General features: G+C 44.2%; 2 protein-coding genes across 2 annotated transcripts in view; both read right to left on the reverse strand.

Annotated features, from left to right (window-relative positions):
* Window positions 1-254: 254 nt before the first annotated feature.
* On the reverse strand, window positions 255-7,227 carry LOC307078496 (alanine aminotransferase 2-like; the record flags this gene model as incomplete). Its single annotated transcript, XM_079740344.1, has 11 exons — window positions 255-369; window positions 548-660; window positions 864-1,019; window positions 1,566-1,740; window positions 1,890-2,026; window positions 2,148-2,227; window positions 2,401-2,644; window positions 5,770-5,903; window positions 6,232-6,340; window positions 6,797-6,886; window positions 7,120-7,227. The coding sequence occupies 11 exons, from the start codon at window positions 7,225-7,227 to the stop codon at window positions 255-257; spliced, it is 1,461 nt and encodes a 486-aa protein (XP_079596470.1).
* A 1,675-nt stretch (window positions 7,228-8,902) lies between these two features.
* LOC307077996 (1-phosphatidylinositol 4,5-bisphosphate phosphodiesterase gamma-1-like) overlaps window positions 8,903-15,113 on the reverse strand; it is a 30,802-nt gene continuing 24,591 nt past the window's right edge. Inside the window, exons 27-32 of the mRNA XM_079739526.1 lie at window positions 14,693-14,838; window positions 14,289-14,403; window positions 13,608-13,769; window positions 13,089-13,177; window positions 11,480-11,664; window positions 8,903-10,814 (exon numbers count right to left, since the gene is read on the reverse strand). Of these exons, the coding sequence (XP_079595652.1) occupies window positions 10,754-10,814; window positions 11,480-11,664; window positions 13,089-13,177; window positions 13,608-13,769; window positions 14,289-14,403; window positions 14,693-14,838 (758 nt within the window). The 3' untranslated portion in view covers window positions 8,903-10,753. The remainder of the gene's footprint in view (window positions 10,815-11,479; window positions 11,665-13,088; window positions 13,178-13,607; window positions 13,770-14,288; window positions 14,404-14,692; window positions 14,839-15,113) is intronic.

Consider the following 15,113-nt stretch of genomic DNA (forward strand, 5'->3'; position numbering starts at 1 on the left):
TACACAACACTGCCCGTGCCAAAGGAAGATTGATTTCGAGCGCGTGAGAGAGAGACGATTGGCATAAAAACAGTCCAGGCCCTTGGTCCATCTGCTCATCACATATTTATATAATCACTCTAAAAACGGCATCACGCAGGACTTTTCACTATGAATAGAGGAATTTATTTATTTATTTGTATCATCATTCCGAAGTGATATACAATGATCCCCCCATGGGTTTACTGCTTTCAGTTCAGGGATTTCCAGGTGTTTCAAGGAGTTTCCAGGTGTGGTCCACAACTGTATGAGTCCAAGAAGCGCAGGTGGAAAGCACCGAGTCGTTCTAAGGCCTCCTCCAGCACGACTGAAGAGACCCCCACACACAGCCTTGGAGGAGGACACACATACAAAAAGGCACACACACACACACACACACACACACACACACACACACACACACTAATTGATTCCAAGTCCACCTAGTGTTTAATTTCCATTAAAAAATGACACATGTGTCTGTCTGTCTGTCTCTCTGCGTGTGGGCGTGTTGCTTGATGGGTCTTACCTGAGGTGGTATTCCCCGCCCGTGTTTCCGTTCTCACTCCCCGCTCCAACACACATTCCCTGCTCCTCCAGGAGTTCCTGGCAGTACAAAACATCTGCCTCCACACCTACAGCCTGGACACACACACACACACACACACACATACTCATACAGGTGGCGAACGAGGCATGCAAGCACCTTAAGAATGTACAGTATCAAGCACGCACACATTCAAAGTATAAAAGAGCGGTAAAAACACATAACAATTTTCAAATGCTTGCTGAGAAGACTTTGTACTGTTTCTCCATGAAGCCAAGCTGTGCTGCATTGTATTGACCTTTGCTCGATCCAGCACCCCGGCAGGTAGGTCTACACGGGGGTAAACATAGACCCCTCCTACGGCTGGCTGGCAGGACATCCTTGGGAGGGAGTTCAGGAAGTCCTGAGCTCTAAGAGCGTTTTCAGTCAGAGTCGCCAGATTGGTCAGTATCTCCTGCGATGGACAGGAAAATGATCTGGATTGGAAACAGTGTTTTTTTTTTTGGGGGGGGGGGGGGGGGGTGCGGTTCTGATAGTTGCTAGTGACATTTTTGAAGATGTTGTGCATTTCTGGTCTGGAAACAATAAAGTGCTATGGTATCTTACCTTATTGAGTACATTTGTTTTTATTTATTGGTGGGATAAGTTTAAACGATTGTGAGGAAACTAATTTCGAATAACTAAATCCTTAAACGTATTACATTTTTTAATTTATAATTAAATCTTTATCCCGAAACTATCATGAAAATCTGGTCTAAACGGCGCCAACTAGTGGTTAAGATAAATATTAGCATGTTGATGTTCTCAGTGAATCAGAGACTCGCCCCTCCCCGACTTTAAAGACCCAACGAAGCAGCTCAGCTGCCACAATCGGCCCCAAGTCCAATAGTGCTGGTGTGCGATTCTCAAGTGGCCGAGCCCAAGCTTGAGCAATAAGACAATGATTTGAATATAACCCCATTCTGGGACCTCGACCACGATGAGTCGCCTGCTCCACTACCTGAGTGTACAAGTCATAGGATGGCTCAGAGGGTTGGGGTGGGTTGAGCAGGATGTCCAGAGCAAGCTGGCCTGGGACTGGGCTGCTGATGTCCATATTCATTATAGTCTCAGCTAAGATCATCACTTCCTTGTCCACGTTCACCAGCTCCATGTATCCAGCCCTCAGGCCACATCTAGGAACACAATATGGTATAATATATATGCATGATTTAATATGATACTCTAAAACTATAATACTATATACTATAAAAACATTAAACTGGTACCGGAACAGGTTATTTTTTATTATTTGTAACAGGTTATTACTATTACAAGAACTCACTCTCCCATGAGGCCATTGGATAAGGAGAGGAAGGATGCCATCTGCACTCTGTCCCAGTACTTCGGCCCCATATCAAACAGAACCTTCTTATAGGAAATCCACTGGATCCCTGATCCGTGCACACTGTGCTGATCCACCTACAGAATACGATCATTGAAGGGGAAAGACTGTAAAAACAGTTTGGACTCTGAAAGACTTTCCACATCAAATGTGATTGTTGTACTAATCTAAGCCACTAAATCGCTAATTCATAGTTACCTCATTAACCAATAGGAAGAGTTTCTCAGCTGCAGCAAATTTGATCACTTCTTCGATAGACTTTCTGTTCTGTACATGGCCTCGATTCACAAAGACAACAGAGGACAATTAGGTACTTGCTTTAATTTCAAATAGATCATACATATTTTATTAATTTACATCAATACAGCACCTCACACAGCATATTTACCAAACTGTTAAAAGATTCTGTCCAAGAAAAGCTTTTACGGTAGAAGCACATAGGGTCTGATACCTGTGGGGTTTCCTGGGTTACTGATGAATATGGCCATTGGCCTGCAGCACTCCCTAGCGGTGCGAATGGCGCGTTGCAGCTCTTCCAGATCCATAGCCCAGCCGGCGTCTTCTCGTAGGCGGTAGGGCACGGATCTGATCCCAGCCAAGCCCAACACCATGGCCAGTGTGTGGGGGTAAGGCAAGGGGACCAACACCCCGTTCTGGGGCTCCCCCTCCGAACCACTGAGCAACTTGATCATCATCTATAGACAACAAACCGCATCTTAGGATATCACTTCTATCAACACACGGGGGCTGAAAACATGGACGCATAAGGATCATTGGATCATTGACGTGACGTCAACGGTCAAACTTCAATAAGTTGTTACATTTTAATTATTTTTACATTTTTACATTTTATTCCCAAATGATTAACACCATATAACGAGTTGTTCACACTACCGCCGTCCGTCGACGGATCTCATTGACTTTGCATGGGGCGCTCGCGAAATGTATTGTGGGTCCGTCCGTTCTGTCGGCTCCGTGACGTCAAAAAGTTGAGAAATGTTTAACTTTTCAGGCAGCGACGGATCCGTCGGCCAATCAGACTGCGTTATGCAAATATACGCAAGGAAACTTTCCAATGAAATCGCCTTTGTAATACAACTCGGAAGAACACATGGATACGTCAAAAAGCGAGGCCGACCGTACGACCCGACAACAAAAATGGTTGCGCCCGTAAAGATTTATTTTCTTTGTATTTGTACCACATTGGTGCCACACCTCATTTTAATATTGATTTTAAATGCTCTTACACACATGATTACATTGCTACTTTATTCCGAACACCAATTTATGCATTGCACGGTCTTAGCCAATGAGAAAGGGGAAAGCTATAAATGCTGCAAGCCAGGAAATTACGTCACGTTCTTGACGAACCAGCGTACCATACAAATGGATAGCACCATAACCCAAATGTCCCCTAACAAACCTAAATGTACCTATACCAAACCGCTAGATAGGCCTACATTTTAAGCAATGGCCTAACATACAGAGAAAACATAAGTTATGACCATAACTATGGATCTATTAGACCGAACGATGACCATCACCACGGTCTTACTCGAATGATGCCATTCAGCTACCTGTCGCAAGACCCTTATATCAAAAATGTCACATGTGACTGACTGGAGGCAGCTCCCGCTGCCTACAGCAGAGGCGAGGACATGGCTCTTCCTCCTTGCCTGGAATGGCTTCGGTTTGTTCCGAGCGACAAAGGAGGTTGACGTCATCGTTCTCATAGATCCATAGTTATGGTCATAACTTACGATCTATTTCGACCTCTCTGACCGTCACCACGGTCTTACTACAGATGACTAGTACCAAAAGTGTCGCAAGGAACAGAGGATCCCTCTTCACCAGTCTGTTTGGCAGCCGTCATGAGAACAGTGGCGCCGACCATGGTGGATGTCACATTGATTCTATCAAACCTGGCGAAAGTACATGGAGTCCAGGATGCTGCCACACAAATGTCACCAAGAGCAACCCCTTTCAAAGCTGCCCATGAAGTGGCCATGCTACGTGGGGAGTGAGCCACCAGGACCTCAGGGACTTGGAAATCCTGGTCAGAGTAATCTTGGGCAATAGTGGCCACTAGCCAATGGGACAAGCCTTGTTTCAAGACTGGTTGACCCAATTGCTTAGCTCCATAGCATACAAAGAGCTGAGTGTGAACACGTCTCAGCTGCTGTTTACGATCAACATAGGCCCTCAAAGCCCTAACTGGGCATAGTGTATGAAGAGCCACACCTGTTTGACAGGCTGGCTCAGGGTGAAATGCCTCCAGCTCAATAGCACTGTTAATTGACTGAGGGTTTAGCACTTTGGGGAGGAAGAACGGATTCGGCCAAAGCGACACTGTATTTTCAGGTTTCCACCTCATGCACTCATTACTTACAGAAAGTATGTGCAGCTCACTCACCCTCTTGGTAGAGCACAAGGCCAGTAAAAACACTGTCTTCTGTGTTAAAAACTTAAGATCAGATTGTCCCAAGATGGGGCCCTCAAACATCTGCCTGGCCACAGACGGTTTGCACCCTTTAAAAACTGTGACACCATAGGGTGTTTTCCCACAGACAGACCCCCTCCTGAACCATGGAATGGAGAGATAGCGGCTGCATAGACCCTTAGGGTGCTGGCTGCCCTCCTAGTGTCCAAGAGAGACTGGAGGAAATGGAGTAACACCGCCACTGGGCAGGTCTTTGGGTGAAAACCCCAGTCTTGACACCATGAAGAGAACAACCTCCATCTCTGAGGGTAGTTGAGATGTGTGCTTGAGCCTGTGATACAGTAGCAACCCCACCTCCTGCGAACAGTGGCTACTGGGGCAGGTTGAAAACAGACACAACGCTGACAAGTGCGAGAGTAATAACCCAACCTGCTGCTGACAGCGGCTAAGGGAGGGACAACTCAGTATGCTGTGCATAGCGGCTAATTGAATAAACAGCCAGCTGTGAAGCCAGGTATCAGAATAGAAAAAGCAGCGGAAAGCTAACGGGATAAGAAAGTGGCTACTGGGACAGGTGGAACAGACACAATAGTGATGAATGCAGTGGGTGTACTGACCCAGCCTGCTGCGAACAGCGACTAAGGGGACAACAAAGGCAGCTTACTGCGCACAGTAAAGCGTTAGACACAACAATTGTACAGGCTATACCAACACAACCACTGTTTGTCCTGCTGCGAACAGCGGCTAACGGAATGAGACATCTTTTGGGCTATATGAAGTGAGCAGAGTACTGACTGCACACAGCATTTTAAACAATGTAACTTTTTTTTTTTTTTTTTTTACAAAAACACTATCACCGTTCACCCGAACGTGCAGGGTTTGTTTTTTTACAGGCAAAACCCTGACTGCTGCCGCAGAGAGGAGTCAGCCTATCACTTCAGCCTTGTGTTAAATCAGGGTATAATATTAAACTTAAAGACCCCGCCATACACGTAAACGTCTAGGGTATCAATTACTCCAAAACAGGGTAGAAACGTAAACGGGAAAACTTAAAGCAATCCTCAGGGGCTCAAGGCGCCTGCACGATTAACGTGACGGTTTGAAGATCTCACAAGTTTAAACTTACCTGGTCTAATGAACCAAAGCGAGAAGGCAAAAGAGGAAGAGACATGTCCTTGCATCCGCAGTGAAACCTGCCTCCAGACATAAGGGTCTCGCGACAGGTAGCTGAATGGCATCATTCGTAGTAATACCGTGGTGTCAGGGAGAGGCCGAAATAGATCACAATCTCGGCGCATTGTCGGGCCACAACCGTCCACCAACTGGAGGGCAACCAATATTGGGTTGAGATCCATAAAGCAAACTCATACGGTGCTGTACCGTCAGAGTTCTCCAAAACCCGGAGCAGATGAAGATGTTGTGGGCGTCTGTGGACACGCCGGCGTCTCTTCTAGTGATGAACTCTGCGATTCTGTGCTGGATGTAAACTAGGCCCGATGAAGGAGTGTAGCAACCTGATGGATAGGATAATAATACTTGATTGATCCCAGAGGGGGGAATTAAGCTGTCACGGCAAAAATATATATTCTGCGAAAATGATTCAGAATCATTTACCATATACCGTTAAACTGCATTCTTCAATTTTGCATTTGGCCATAAATCCACTGCCATCATAAGTGGTGTTATGCAAATTAGTTTGAACCCAGTACACTGGTGCTGGGACTCAAACTCTCTCTAACAAGACTATCTTGCTACCTTTAGAATACATATTGACCAGAATGTGTGTGTGTGTGTGTGTGTGTGTGCATGTGTGTGTGTGTGCGCTCGTGTGGTGACCCCTACCCACGCTGGATCCTTCACAGCTCTGTATGAGCCTCCGAGCTCTCTGGCGAACATCTAGCGCAAAGTTCTCATCACTGAAGAGGTCAGGGTAGAGACACACTGCCAGTACCTGAGAGAGAGAGAGAGAGAGAGAGAGAGGGAGAGAGACAGAGAGAGAGAGAGAGAGAGAGAGAGAGGGAAAGAGGTAGTGAGAGAGGGAGGAGGGTGAGAGAGAAGGAGAGCGAGGGAGAGAGAGGGAGGAAGACAGAGAGGGAGGAGGGAGAAAGTGAGAAGGAGAGAGAGGGAGAGAGAGGGAGGGAGACAGAGAGGGAGAGGTGTGTTGGAAAGATCACACACAGACACAGACACAGATTATATCACAATCCCAGTGAGAGAGCTTTTGGAAGCCATAGTGTAGACCCACCCAGAAGAACAGAATATAATGCCGTATTCAATAATATATATATAATCTTATCCATGGACCCAGAACAATATAATGGAATGGTGTATTCAACATCCATTCAGAACAGACCCGGCAGACTAGAGTGGAGTATTCAAATTGTTATCCATAGACCCACGTCCTGACCTGTTGCAGGAAAGTAATGGGTGGGACCCCTTCCCGCTGTGGATCAAATGAGCACAAGTCGACCACACGGGAGAAGGCCTTCGGGACCCCCTGGGATAGCGGGGAAGAAACATGTGAGAAGTTGCTTTGTAAATAATCATATATATAATTATAATAAATATTTAATTTCAGGGAGTTTACTAAACTGGAAATTGGAACCTGTGTGTGTGTGTGTGTGTGTGTGTGTGTGTGTGTGTGTGTGTGTGTGTGTGTGTGTGTGTGTGTGTGCGTGCGTGTGTGGGAGTACGTGTGGGGTGAGCGCACGTGTGGGGTGAGTGCTTTACCTGTGCGAGCTCTTGGGTGATATGTAGTGCGCGTGCCCTCAGCGCATTGCACGGCGACTCTCCGATGGCTTTCAACCTGGGGTTGACGTCCCGCAGAGATGTCCTCATCCTTTAACAACGCACCGAAAAGTACTACTTAATGAAAGCCGTTATTGCCCAGTCGGTCGAGCTGCAGATGGAGCCCAATATATAGTCGCCGTGCGTGAACTGCGCGAGGTGCCCTAACCAAAAATGGCGGAATCACCGCTGTCGATCACAGTAACCGCTAGACGAGTTTTACGTTGCAATGTTCCGGTTCAATATGAACCATTAACTGATGTCTGTCGTTCATTTGTCTGTCGCTGACTTTGGTCGAAGCATGTGTAAATGTTATTTTAGGTGAGTGTTGCAGGCAGCGCTCAACTTTAGTGTGATTGCCGATGCAGCAGCATTCATTTATCAAACATACATTTTCTACTTTTATAAAGATTATACTCTTTCTGAAATAAATTTAAATATAAGTCAATGGGCGGAATCAAATCAAATCCTCTTCAACAACTTACTAACGCTAATCCATCTGTATTCTCTCAGCTACCGACTGCATTCAACCTTTAAACGAGATACAAGTCTTTCAACTATTCAACTTTATTCAACTCTTTCTTTCTATCTTTAACGGGTTTTGAACAATTAGAGTGTACGTTGCATCAACCAGCTTCTTTAATCATTGATTCTCACTTCAACCCATGTAACATGCATAACTTTCCCCTGTCATACACAATGTACCCATCAAAAAAGCACAATGAGGGGCCCTTCAACTCTCTCAAGTGTGTCGGTATCAACTTTGTACCGACCATGATATCTCAGTTATTTCTAACCTCATCCACACAAATGGCTTTGCTGCAGTCTTCAGCAAGCTCTTCCGTGCATGGTGAAATCTGTTACATCAGTTACTGAGCTATGGTGTTTGTTCAACAAGTACTACTACTGCTGCTGCTACTATTACTACTACTACCACAACTGCTACCACTAGTCTACTACTATACTTATACTGCTACTACTACTGCTACTTCTACTTGAAGTAATACCACTACTACTACTGCTACTAGTACCTTTCAGGCAATTCATTTAATCTTTCAGCTTTGACAGTATTAGTTTAGCTTGTATTTGGTCAAGCTAAACTTGTCATGGTCTGTTTCCTTGTCTTGTTTTGGTGTTTCCCGTTTTACTTAGGTATCTCTGTTTTGTTTCTCCCCATGTCCTGTCAAGTTTCCCTCCTGTGTGATTACTGCTCCCTCCCCTAATGTGTTTCAGCTGTTACTCGTTGCGTGTTCTGTGTTTGGTATTTAAGCCCTTGTCTTTCCTTTGTTCCTTCTCGGATCATTGTAGTTTGTGGTGAGTTGTGTCCTGTGTGTTACCTGTGTTCCCGGTGTTCCTTGTGTTACCCGTATTACCTGCGTCACCTGTGTTCTCGGTGTTCCTTGCCTTTTGCGTTAATGAATTATCCTTTACCTGAACTGTCTGCTATTGGGTCTTACCTGCCACCCGCCAACCGTGACAAAACTGTCAATGGCAGACAGTGAAATAAAATCCAAAATACTAAGGCTAGACTATAACAGGATTAATAACTCATATTTAAAGTGGTTTAGAAACATTTTATTTATTATTTTTTTGATTTATTATGTGCAAACTTTCGCGAAATTTGTGTGAACGCAGAATAAGGACAATACCAATTATATTAATATTAGTCATAATACTGGACCATTAGTGTATATCCAAAGAGAATAACACACACACACACACACACACACACACACACACACACACACACACACACACACACACACACACACAGGAGTCTAGGGGACAACATATTTAGGTTGATGCGTAGCATTCATTCCCAGGAAATACTTCACAATGTCTGGTCCAAATAGTACATTTAATTTTTTTTTAAACAATTTATTTAGTCTGTGGCTAATGGCAAGATCTTTATAGTGTTATGAAAAAAAACTTTATAAATAAAGACTGTTTACACAAAGATGGAATAGACAGGAGCTCAAAACAGGGGACAACTAAAATGAAGTATTCCATACAAGCCGTGCGTGTGTGTTCGGATGGAAGAACAATACATACATTTTGTCTATGAAAACTATCTCCAGGGTGTGTGAGCAAAAATGTAAGCAAGAGGTGTGTGTGTGTGTGTGTGTGTGTGTTTGTGTGTGTGTGTGCGTGCGTGTGCGTGCGTGTGCATGCTTGTGAGGGTCTGTGCCTGTGTGAAAGTGTGAAAGGCCTGATCCAAGCTGACGAGGCGTGGATTCATGAACCTCAACATAAACTGCTTGGGTTACATTGGCAACTCATATGTTGTTTAAAGTGATGTGGCATGCTTGGTAAGCTTCTGCAATAGCCCTTGTGTGTGTTTGAGCGTTTGCATCCGACATTAACACACCTGAGCCCCTGGGTCACTTCCTCAGGGAGAGAGAGACAGAGAGAGCCAGAGAGAAAGAGACATAGAGAGAGAGAGACGGAGAGACAGAGTGGGCGAGAAAGACAGGGAGGTATTCTGGTTTGTACTGGACTAGTTTAACAGAGACCCCTACATCGTTTTTTTGGCGTAGTAAAGGATCCGAAAAGGTCTGCAGTGCATAAATGTACGAATTGGAAGGGTTTTAATTTTGATATTATTCAACAAAACGTTTACCGATAGAAACACTGCTGGGATGTCACCTACTCCAATCACATCACCATGTGTTTTTGTCCCAACTCTAATATCCAGTTTTTCTAGGAAATACCTTATATAAGGGTGTGAGATTCCGTCTTTAAGATTCCTGATGACTTCTGCCATTATAAGAGATCAATAGAGGATTCTGGGTAAAACTAGGCCAGTGTGAGTCAGACTTCTTCCTCTCAAGGTGCTCCTCGCCAACAAAGGAAGTATAGTTAGTATATAGAGTACATTTAGTTATTTGATTTACGTAGAGGTTTTAAAGGTAAACCACCTTCCAGCGAAGGTTTGGAGCTGAGCTCAAAGTACAAATCATCCAGTTAGAGTTCTCCCAGGTAAAACAGGAAGCAACAGCCATCTGGGAGGCGGGACTTCCTGTTGGCTCAGCCAATAGAAGACATGGTCTTGATTATGAGGAATAGACTTCCGTCTCACTCCGTTTCTAAAGTCCTTTATATAGCCCATTTTGTGAGCAACTCAAACAAGTTTTTATTTTAAATTCTGGCCAAGCCAAATATGGATTGCTCTTCCAAAGTCTTTAGCTCAAGGTGCAGTTTTAAGAGTCAGAAAGAAAGTTCAGAGTTTGGGTTTTTCAGCTCTTCCGGGAGTCAATTTGACCCCTTCATAGTGACATTTGTGTCGAGAGCATGACATCTCCAAAATCCACATGAAAGGCACATACATAATTCTGCTTCTTCTGCTTTTGCAACACGCAAAGTGTCTACTTATATCCTCGTTCCCGGTTCCGGTCAAAACATTTTTCTTTTGGCCATGAGATATTTCTAAAATTGTTCCTTTTGAATACAACTTTTGTGAATATATTACTTTGTAAAGAGAGCAATGTTTCTTCCAGTTTTCCATTTATTGCGTTAAGTCGCAGCAGCAGCACACAGCAGAGGTTAGCGGCGGTCAGCCCTCTAGTGGAAGGAAACCCTAACTGCGCTTCGTGGCCAACTGTGGCCTCAGCCTCTCTCTCCTCTTCTTCTCCATCAACCTGAGAAAATCAGACAAAGAGCGAGAGAGCAGGGAGAGAGAAGGTGCGGGGGTTCACACAGCTGGTCCTGTATATCAGTGTGTATTAGTGTGTAGCAGAGATGGGACAAAGTCACTGTTTGGCAAGTCCCAAGTAAGTCCCAAGTCTTAGCTGTCAAGTCCGAGTCGAGTCCCAATCAAGACAGGGAAAGGCAAGTTGAGTCCAAGTCAAAGTCACACCAAAGCCAAGTCGAGTCCAAGTCCAAATCCCAAACTTTTTCAAGTCTTGAACAAGTCACCATGTATTTTTACTTAATGTCATTATTGGGCTATTGATCATAATTTCAACATATCACTCTAATGTACAGTAATTTCTTATCAATACAGTTATAATATGTTCATTGTTTCTGTCTTCAAATGTGTTATGATAAAACAATAAATGTTTTTGACTCAAGACGTCGAGTCATTACAAGTCAAAGAGGCAAAGTCCGAGTCAAGTCTCAAGTCAATAGCAGTCGAGTCTCCGTCGAGTCGCAAGTCATGCATCATTTTCTCAAGTCGAGTCTGAAGTCATCCAAATCATGACTCGAGTCTGACTCGAGTCCAAGTCATGTGACTCGAGTCCACATCTCTGGTGTGCAGTATATCAGTGTGTAGTGTAGTGTACTGGTGTTTATGTGAGTGTACCTGTGGTTCCTAGCCTCCACCAGTTCACTCAGCTGGTCCTGGGCATCCCGGAGCTCTTCCAGGCTCTGCTGGTAGCTCTGGTCCCCGGAACCCGAGCGCTCCAGCGTGGACACCTGATTGGACAGCTGGCTGGTGAGGTCACGCAGCCGCTGGATGGAGGTGTAGAGGTTCTGGTCGTCCTCCTCCTACGAGAAGCGGAGAGGAGAGAGTAGGAGGTTGTCATCTCTTAACCACACACTCCGGCAGGGGGAGGGTGTGTGTGTGTACGTGTGTGTGTGTGTTTGAGTGTGACCATTACTGTGAGCGTTAATGTGAAATTTGTGTCAGAGCGAGAGAGGGCCTTATCTTGCATCCGGTGCAATTGTCTTAATCACTGGCGCATGTGTCGTTGCTGGTTTGCAACTGGCGACCCCAAGTGGCGGTTCGGCGAAAGGAGGAAGCGTGTTCTGGCGCAAAACGTTCCCTGGTGCTATTTTGCAGTTTCAGAAACCACTTGCGCCACAAACCAGGAAATACCTGGTTTAAAGTCAGTGGCGCGTTGTTCAGATGCTATTTTAAGGGCGCATGCATAATGTTGCTTGTGCACCTCGCGCATACCCTTTGCTTCTCTCATCTACCTAGCAACACATTCTTGGTAAATTATTTGGGAAAGAAACAGCTGACACAGCGGTAATAAGTTGTACTTTTAAATCAATGCATCTGCAAACACCGTACAGCAAACACATATTTTCTTGACACAGACATCGTGTACATGCCCATAACTTTTAGGATTGATGAGTATTTGGTCGTGAGAAAACATTGTTTTACCGTGAGTGAGTGTTAAAAAGAATGAATGAATGCGGGCGCGCGTGTGTGTATTTGTAAAAGAATTAATGAATGCGGGCGTGCGTGTGTGCGTCCATTTGTTTAAACACATGCAAACTAAACACGTAACGCATAATGCAGTCCATGCGGTGTATATTAACAGGGGGACACATGCATATTAGGAACACAAGTCGATAACGATAATGCATACAATACTGATAAGAAACAATGTTTATAATGTATTGCGCAAATCATTAAATAGAACCACAGTTACCGCATATAATATGTTATATCATATAAGTTTTCTTTGCCGAAATTTATTTGAGGACTCAGTATTTCTGAAGTTGTGGAAGAAAATCTTATTCCATGTGGTAATTAGGCCATATTATTTTGCCATAAACTGAGCCATTTGAAGTTTAAAATTCATGTGCATCTGTCTCATCTGAGACTGCAGACGCGCTGTCAAAATATCAACTTGTCAGATTCAAATGCGCACATGGCTCTTAAAGGGGATGGGAGCTGGCACTCTCATTGGTTTATTGCACGTTACGCCCAAACCACACCTACGGGTAATTAGGCTACTTAAGACCAACCCTTTTTACATTTGCGCCGGGCGCAAGAGTAATTTTTTGTGCCGGTAAAATAGCGACATCGCCATAAAACCGCCCACAAAGCTACTTGCGCTTGGCGCTTCTCACTTGCGTTTCAGACCGTTAAAATAGGGCCCAGAGAGTGTGTGTTTAGGTATTGTGAGTTAATTGGAAAGAGAGACAGAGAGATGGAGTGAGATAGAGAGAGAGGTTACCTTAGCATTGACTATTTCAATGTGGACGAGGAGTGAGGCCAGCTCTAGCTCCTCGCTGTAGCTGTTCTTCAGAGGAACGCTCCGATAGCCTGAACATAAAGACATCTTTTAACTCAACAATATCAGATTCATAAAGGTTCAACATAACAACTCAACCTGGGCTTAGTATAAAGACATAATATAAAGATTCCATGTGAAGGCTCAATATACTATCAATACTGGGTCAAAGCCCTGTATCATTTATTTAACATAAAGAACCAATATGACAATATAGGTTTAAATATGACATAACGTTCAATATGAAGGTGAAACCTAGTATCTCAAAATATAATTGATAACAATTCTATGATAAGACTCAATATAGAGCCTCAACATTAAAAATCCATGAAATGAATGACTCAATATGACAACATATAGTAACAAAATATATCATAAATCCAAAAATAACTTCCCAGCGTAAAGAGAAAAAGAATATCAAGACTCCACATGACTTAATGTTTATAATGAACCAACACAGACCGGTGCGTAGCGAGCGGACGGGGTAGGTGGCCTGAGCCAGGAAGTTGGGGTCGCTGAACATGTCCTCGTCGTAGACAGTGAAGCGCAGGAAGCAGAAGGATGGGTTTCGGACGTCGAAGACAAACGGCGTCTGGAGCCACGCCGGGTTCAGGCCGTTATCCGCTGGTGAACACGAATCCAACAATCCAATCAAAACTCCTCGTAAACAAACCCCACCACTAATCATAATAACCCAAAAGTCTACAGAATCCCTGTAGACAAACAGGACCACAGATCCCAATCATCTAACGTAAACCGGAACACCAATCAGAATCCCTGTATGCAAACCAGAAGACCAATCATAATCACTGGCTAGCACACAAACCAAACGAGCCATCATCATTGTAGTCAATCACCAATCAGAATCACCACAATTCATTCTTCATACTGCATATTTCTGTCATAACATCCCTATGTCCATGGGGAACATTCGAACCAAACAACCATGTTCGTACGTGATCTACTTTGAAATCAAGCACTAGCCAATATATACTCCACCAATATCACTAGTCCCATCCCGAACCAATCACTTCTACTCTATATCCTGCTGCTAGGATTTTCTTTGATTTAAGAATACACCACACCACAGACAAAGCCTAGGGGATGTTTGGAACATTCCTGGGCAAGATTTCCGGATCTTACCAACAACATCTGTCTTGCTCTTGCAGCTGTCGTAGTCTGCACCACTGATCTCCACCTCAACGAAGGGACAGACAATGCTGCGGCCCGTTTTAGGCAGATGGCGAGCCCCGAGTACCTGTGAGAGAGAGATGGAGAGGTTGTTGTACGTTTGCATGGTGATTTGGACTACACACTGTGGATGACTTTATTCAGATTATTCAGATGTTAGAAAATATTTTATTCAAATCGTTGTTGTAAGAGTGGACAACTGGAAAGAGAGATAATTTAAAAACGATGGAATAAAAATGGATTTGAATATCTTGGAGAAAAGTAACAGTTCTATAGATTATAAATTAATAAAGATTGCTAAAAGGGTGTGCGAAAGTGATGGTATGATAAGCTGAATGGTAATTGGTGGGTCAGACCTGCAACTGAATGGTGATTGGCTCCAAGCGCAGGGTTTCCTTATCAAAGGGGTCGAAGGAGTCGTCTCTCATGACGTCAGGGTGCGGGACAAAGCCACTCCCCCCTCCCAGCATGAACAACGCTTGGTTCATCTGCATTGGCTTGTCTAGATACACACACAAATCACATCAAACAGTGTCACTCTGACCAGCATATAAATGAATAGCCAAGGCCACACTAACTTCACACCAACCGCAACTCTCACTAGAACCTAACCAAACACAACTCTCATTAGAACCTAACCAAACACAACTCTCACTAGAACCTAACCAAACACAACTCTCACTAGGTCGTAAACAAACACAACTCTCACTAGGTCGTAAACAAACACAACTATCACTAGAACATAACCAAACACAACTATCACTAGGTCGTAAACAA

The sequence above is a fragment of the Pollachius pollachius genome (genome assembly GCF_949987615.1).
Source record: "Pollachius pollachius genome assembly, chromosome: 7".
Classification (NCBI taxonomy): domain Eukaryota; kingdom Metazoa; phylum Chordata; class Actinopteri; order Gadiformes; family Gadidae; genus Pollachius; species Pollachius pollachius.